At 40.0% G+C, this 7,485-nt stretch overlaps 1 protein-coding gene across 2 annotated transcripts in view; it reads right to left on the bottom strand.

Annotated features, from left to right (window-relative positions):
• Positions 1 to 1,540: 1,540 nt before the first annotated feature.
• The window catches only part of cerk (ceramide kinase), a 57,860-nt gene continuing 51,915 nt past the window's right edge, over positions 1,541 to 7,485 (bottom strand). For both annotated transcript variants that reach the window (XM_085252186.1, XM_085252187.1), the window contains one exon: positions 1,541 to 4,795. In XM_085252186.1, the coding sequence (XP_085108312.1) occupies positions 4,687 to 4,795 (109 nt within the window). In that variant the 3' untranslated portion in view covers positions 1,541 to 4,686. The remainder of the gene's footprint in view (positions 4,796 to 7,485) is intronic.

Genomic DNA, 7,485 nt, shown 5'->3' with positions numbered 1-7,485 from the left:
GGACAAGCAGAGGAAAAAAGTGACAAGTGTTAGGCCCCCAAAAATAATATCTAGAGCAGATGAACAGTATCTGCAAGTCATAAGAAGCCATAAGAAGAAGGGAAAAATGCAGCAAAGGACATGCGAGATGCATCTGGACCTTCACTTAATTAATCTGCTGTTCACTGAAGCCTCATCAGAAATGGTCCCGGTTGAAGGTGTGTGGTAGATGAAAAGGCAGGGCACAACCAAACAAGAAGCTTTGAATGTCCTTCAAGAAGCCCAGAGAACTATTCCTGAAGACTATTTAGAGACATGACAAGATTGCCTAAGACAGCTAAGGCTATCTGTGTTGAAGAATAAAGTTCATTTTACCAATTATTGACTTTCAGACTTATTAGAATTGCAAAAACTCTTTTTACATTTAAATAGTGTTTTGCATGTTCCTATAAATCGCTGCACTTATTTCCCATTTTCCAAAGTAAAGTATAAAGAAATGAGGGGTGGCTTGAAACTTTTGCACAGTAGTAGTTACCATGTTGCTCCATTTTGGTAATCACCAAATTAGAAGGGGTTAATTGATTATTAGAGCTTTAATTTAAAAGGGGCTTTATCCCATTAAGATGTTTACTTTTAACTTTTTTAATTTAACTTTAAAACTTTAGCCAAAAGTTGTTTTTTGTGCCCTGGTGTGAGTTTTAGGTCGACAAGAAGAAAACCCTGATAATGTCAATGGGTTTGGAGTCGGCATTATAAAATCAATGATGGAATTTGAAAGCATTGTTTACTCGTCATGGAGGGTTTCACCAAAGACAATAACAATTTGTATCATGGGAAGTGGTGCCTTTAAAGCTTGACAGATATAGGGAACTAAAGGTCACATCTCATATCTCAGCCACTGCCACACCAATATAGCTTCTTTATCTAACTGTTGTGAGTACTTTGCAAGCACAGTAGTAAACTGTATATCCCTCCAGATTCCATATAATATCTACTTTACTTTGTGCTGTTTCACACCATTGAAATAACTGCTGATTGGCACAAGCACCTTCGACCTTTGGTGTAGCACATTCAGCCGGTGCACGGCCTGAATAGTTTTAAAAAGCAGCAAACTAGGGCCCAATACGGATAAATCCATTACATGCTATTGCTACAACCTGTTTTACCTGAGACAAGTTTGATTTGTGGACTTGCACTCATACCCAGGGTGAGAAATTTTAACTGACATTACTTTCCAAATTTAGATTTCCATACTTGCCTATCTCTGTGTCAAAAAAGAAACAAGATCCAGTCTGTGGGCAGAATGAGCACAGCTTGAAATACCACTCCATCAGCAGAGACCTTTGATGTCTGATGTTCTTTAATGAAACATCTCACTCACATCACAGCACCCTATTAAATCCCACTCATACAGGGAGACAGGTAAAGAGTGAGAGTAAGAAAGCCAGATCAGGAGACCGCTGACCTTTGTGTGCATGCGTGGGAGAGAGTGTGTCTTTAAGAAGTAGAAAAAGAAAGGAATAAAACACCACTGGCATCAGACGCACCATGAGTTCAAAAATCTGATTTCAAAACAACTTTATTGCAGTTCTTCGTTATATAAAACATATCTAGTTACATCACAGCTTGTTTTGTGTACAGTGTGTACTAAAGTATGAAGAGTCAAAATTAAATTAACTTTATATTTTGATTTAGTTTACATCTTTATCATACACTAGTGGGTTCCACTAAAAAAACAGTTTCATTGCCTGCAGACAGTAATGCACACAGTGCAATAGTCTGATTAAACAGCCGTCATCTAACTGGACCCATGAAAAGAAGGCAGCTAAGCAAGGCAATAGAAAGAAGCCCTAATGTGATAACATACAATAGCACATATCCCAGTAAGTGCACAGTGGTGGTTTTATCCCAATAAAATTCCCAGACAAAGTTGCAAAAACCTTTTTTTTTAAACTACATTTAATAGTTTAACCAACAAGTAACCAGTAATGTGTGATGTTACCATCTCTTTGTTTTTAGTTGTGAGCACTTGAGCAGCCAGCTGCATAGAGCCAACATGAAAGGGCGCTTGTTCTCACATCAACTACTTTATAACTGTTGGAAAGTAGCATCATTTATGGTTTTACAAGATTTTGCTCTGTTTCAAAGTCTTGCGCTTGACTCTCTCTTTGCATAAAGAGTGCTTAAGTTTCTACGTGACAACAGCAGCTAAGATGGCGAACTAATTCATTTAGCATCAGATTGATAATCTGAAAAGATAGCGAGCGTTAACCTTTGACTCTGGATATGACAGTTAATCAAAATGCAATTGTAAGCACACAGAAATTGGACCAAACACCAGGAAAAGCATTGGTGGAAAAATGTAAATAAAGGTTTAAAACGTTTAACTTGGATTTAACTTCCATGGCTTGTTACCTTTTTAGATTCCCATCACAAAATTAAAAAGGGATTTAATTTTGTTTTATATTATCTTTCTGAAATTATACTGTATGAACATTACATACACAAAATTAATGCTCATTAATGAAAAATAACGTTAAATAAAGCTTTTTAAAAGCTAAAATGTTCATGTGTTTTAAGATGTCTGACAGAAAAAAGGTACCAATTATTGCATTAGTTACATTTGTGCGTTTGGTCATCTATAAAAATTTCTCACAAGACATCCTGCACATATTTCTCTGTGGTCTACCATAGTGGACATGATACAGCCACCAATCTCTGAGTAAAAAGTTTAGCGTATGGTTGCAAAGAGGGCAACCAAGAGCTTTTTAGCAGTGATTTTCTTTGGTTGCAAGCCTGTACTTTTCATGATGCCAGCTTTTTTTTTTAAAATAAATATTAACTCACTGCTAGCCAAGCGACAAAACTCGCAAAAGTGCAAAGCAAACCAGAAACAAAATATTTGCCTTCATAGTAAAAGTGCCTCAGTGCTACAGCAAACACATTTAATTAAGTGCAGATTTTCTTTACAAGGTCAACAGCTTCAATTTCGGTTCGTATCATACTTTTAACGGCCTTACTACCGCTTGGAGAGTAGTTGGCAAACTTGCATATTCCATGCAAATTACCGGTGAACGATATCTTCTACCTATCAAAGCACTGCTAAGGAGGTTTTGTCCAGCTGGTCAGGGATATCTTCCCTAGTGACTGGTGGTTTCCAGGGTGTCACTAACTGATCTCCTGGTCTGTGTGACTAAGGCTTTATTCGTTTGACCCTATGTTGTAACCATAAATGTCACACATCCAAAATGGGGGACAAACAAACATCCCACTGTTAGTGATCATGTGTCTGCAAAAACCTCAGTAACAACAAATCTGAAGCATCTCAACTATGGTGAGACACCATCTGAAAAATGGCAGCTATGAGCCCCTAAGTAATAAAATCCAAATTATCATCATCACTGGCATCTTCACACACATATGCACGAATCCCGAAGGACCTGCAGAAAACCCACTTTTACTTTAATCACATATACATGGACCCTCATGTATTATTACCATACACACAGTTTTATATAATCACTGTAAAAATAAAAGCTTCTTCTTATTTGCTGGCGACCGTTCTCCTGTGATATCAAGACCAGCTTGACCTCAAACAAAAAGAAAAAAAAAGAAAAAAAAAGGAAAAAGCTGAATAAGAGCAATTTCAAAGCAAAGCAATACATTATCTCTAATGATGTTAACAATGGATAATTTTAGCTAATCCCAGGTGATGATTAAACTGTTGGTAGTTTAGCCAGAGACGAGCAGAACTCAGAGCCACAGGTGCAGCGCAGCGGTGCTCAGACACACCAAATCACTTAGCAACCACTTTGCCTTATCACCCAGCAGTCACCGGGGTCCTGTTAGTGTATTAGCAGGGTACTCAGTCCTTTTCATTAGTGCCCCTGGCTCATATCTGCTTCCACCTGGGTCACAGATGAAATGATTTTTTCCCCCTTTTCCCCCTAAAAGGAGAGATTTGTTTTTTCCTTTTAGCCTTGCTACTTTTTTCTCTACTCTTTTCAGTTTATCAATGTACTTCACAGGGATTATTCTTCATCCTTCTTACAGAGCTGCATCTCCTTGGCTCTCTGTCCATGCTGTGTAGGGAGAAATCCCATTTATATTCTCCTTCATGGCAGGGTAAAGACCTTCTGGGATAGTTAAGTCCAGTTTCATCTGTTTGTGCGTGTGTCTGTGTGGACTCCCCTGCTTCAGATCCTTTGAGCTTAGACATCTTAATTTCCCAAAAAGTACAAATACAAAACCTGACATTTTGGGTTTCAATGTGGCAGCAGTAGGCACATTATATCTCTGCTTACTTCAAGCTCTATGAGGCAATTTTGTACCTGAAAAGCCCCAAATGTCAAAGGGGAAATGACTAGTTGACTTGTGATGAAACTTTTCCTTGGATTTAAATGTTCCATCCTCATAATGGGATGCTGAAGTGCTTTTTAGCTTTGCATTTTTCAAATAACCAATGGGGTCAGAGCCGACCCCATTGGTTTTCTAGGGAAACCATGGGGTCAAATTTGACCCCATGGGTTCTCCAGGGTTAAATTTCATTCCCCCCCTTTTTTTTTTTTGCATGGATAGGAGGCAAGGAGACATCAGCATTTAGGATTTAAACTGATATGACGAATGTGTTTTTCCAGGAAACTGTGCCAAGTTCAACTAAGTTGTTTTTGAACAGTTAAATGTCCTCTTCAGCTCTCAATCCACTGACTAGTCTGTGGTTGGCTCCAAGGCACTGAGGGTACACGGGTCGTCCGACACACACTGCTGCTGTTCCTCAATACCACGGGCAAACAGCCTGATCAACTGGCACTGGACACTGCAGAGATAAAGACACACACAAAATGCACCATTTAGCCTGAATAACAAACCATCAACTTAATGACTATGTTCTTTTCTGTGAGACTTTACTGCCCATGTGGCCGCAGAAGCAACGGAACGGCACCCCTGTGTTAGGACTCGACACGCAAACTTGAAAGAGACAGTCTGACACGCAGAAACCTTTAAAGTGCCGCCTATAACAGATGGAGTATATGCACAGAAAAAAAGCTGTAAAATGGCCAGTGTGTTGTACAGTCTTAATTACTACCTGTGCCTTTTTCTCCTAAATGATACCTATATTTACGTCAGAACACCTGCTGTTTTCTTGGGGGCGTAAGCAGCAGTTAATATAATGCTTTATCTCTAGATTCTATTTATACATGAAATGAAAACACAAAATCAAGCAGAGGCATCTTCAGGTTGTAATTACATAAAAAAGTACCTTAGCTTGTTTGTAAGTATTTGTCTTTATCACAGTTGTGCCTTCAGTTTAACTTTTGCTAAAGATGTACTTCCTACATCGCACTCTTTTTTTCCCCCTCCAACTTTCCTTCCGTCGCACCCGGGCTATTACCATTTATTATCCAAGCAGCACTCTGGCTGGCTCACTCCAAGAACGATTAGTGGCGAGGAAGAGGCAATAAAAGGACGGACTTCTGCTTTAATTAAAGGGGAGTAGCCTTTTAACATGGGGAGGGCCGTTAAATTAGCAACATTACAGCGCCATGCATCATTGGCAAAGTACAATGGAGCATGAAATAAATGATGCGTCAAGCAGTGCCACGCCGGCTGTATAGAGATCTGATAGCGGGGAAAGCTGAAGTGTGGACAGGGCCAGAATAATGAGGGGGGCTAATTCCATTGAGTTGCCAAGATTGTACAGCGGGGAACAGTGAAAGACTCTCCTGACCAGAAACTATTGGACACTAGTGGTGCTAATGGCACTGCTGCTCTCGCTTCTGTCTCGCCACACAGGAGGACATCTTTATCACCAGCCCTTCTTTTATATTGACAATTTAGCTACACAGAGTATTGTCGTTGTTAGATCTTTAAATCCTCTACATGTTTTTTCCTGCTTTTTCTTTCCAAATTCAAGTTTTCTCATATAACTCCTTAGCATCGAGCAGACCACTAGAATTATTTAGCCAAAATAGTAAAACTGTAGATTTGGGCATTATAGTTTCTTTGCTAAAAACCCTTCCTTTTGCCTGTACCTCTAACCCTAGATGGGTCACTGACAGATATTAAAAGTTTGGATAGCTTGTAGCCAAGCTAGCATTGCCATGCGAACATGTTATCAGCCTAATAAGTCTTCGGTCACTTAGGCCAGCGGGCCATGGACCGATACTGGTCCGCGAGTCGTTTGGTACCGGGTCACGAGAGTTGAGGCTCAGGTGTGAAATTGATGGTTTTCAGGGTTTTTTCGTTATTTTTGATCGTTTTTATCGTTAACTCAGTTTCCCTGGGTCTTTTCCCTTGTGCTATGAATACATTTTCTTTGTTTTGGTACCGGTACTGGTTTTATTTTGTTGTATTTATCCGCAACTCCTTAAAGGCCAGCTCGTGAAAATATTGTGGCGCAAAAAAGGTTGGGGGCCGCTGACTTAAGCCTGGAGCCCAGTTGGTAAGTCCCTGGCAATCTCCGCTAACTAGGAAAAAATGTGCATTCCCCAACCAGTTTTCTACTTGTCGAGTAGTTTGGTATCTTCCATGTTAACTAAAGTGACTGCAGCTAACTCCAGAAACCACTTGCAAACAGTTGAGGAAAACTCTCCCGACTGATGGTTGCCAACTGGTCTCCATGCCTGTGTGACTAGAACCTAAGGTCCATGTTCACCATCCTAAAACTCAGTCCACTTAAGCAGTCATCACTTTGTCAACGGCAGCTGCTCTTTAGAGGACATTTAGAGGATCTCGTTAGTTAGGTAAACCTTTTGTATATTGCCCACCCTCTAATATGCCAGTCAAAGGTATTCTTTGCTTGCACTGTTAGACACTTCTAGGTCTCTGGTCATCAGTCTGCTGACCTGTTCTGGCATGTAACCATGCTAATGTTTAACAATTCTCACTAAAAACAGTTATCTAAGGCTGATCTGAATGTCTCGATCTTTAATGGCTAAAATCCAGGATTCACAGAAGTCATTGGGATCAAGGAACATGCATGTCGGAACAGCTTTTCACAGCCATCTACCCAGTACCTTTAGGTGTTTCAAAGTCATAAACGACCAAGGCGAAAAGGCAAAGTCACGGTCACCCAAGTCCACAGGCTTTTTTCTACGATTTCAGTTTAGATCAAAGCAGCGGCTAAAAGTTGTACATCTGAGTTTTACTTCAGTGCACTGTGAATACAGAGTTGTCAGGCATACAGAACATAATCTGTTTCTACTTACGCTTTAAGACATAATACTCAGGAACATTTGGGGCAATTTAAGCCAAGATTACAGCTTAATACCCAAAAGGAAAGTCTTTACCACAAATATCCAGCCATGATGATGCAATAGGTATGAGCCCTGCACGTATTTCAATACTTCATCCATTATACTGCTCCTACAATATTATGTGCTTCAATTCAGAACCATTTGCCAGTCGTCATCTATGCCGAGTGATCCAGGCCCGTCTTTACCGCTCCGCCGCACAGAGTTCATTTTTAGTGACAAGCTTCATAAGACGGTAAAAAGAAGTTATCGA

This window comes from Mchenga conophoros, linkage group LG17 (assembly GCF_057382185.1).
Source record: "Mchenga conophoros isolate Kocher_MC1m ecotype Shallow Benthic linkage group LG17, M_conophoros_male_GT1.1, whole genome shotgun sequence".
Lineage (NCBI taxonomy): Eukaryota > Metazoa > Chordata > Actinopteri > Cichliformes > Cichlidae > Mchenga > Mchenga conophoros.
This window is presented reverse-complemented; position numbering and strand designations above follow the sequence as displayed.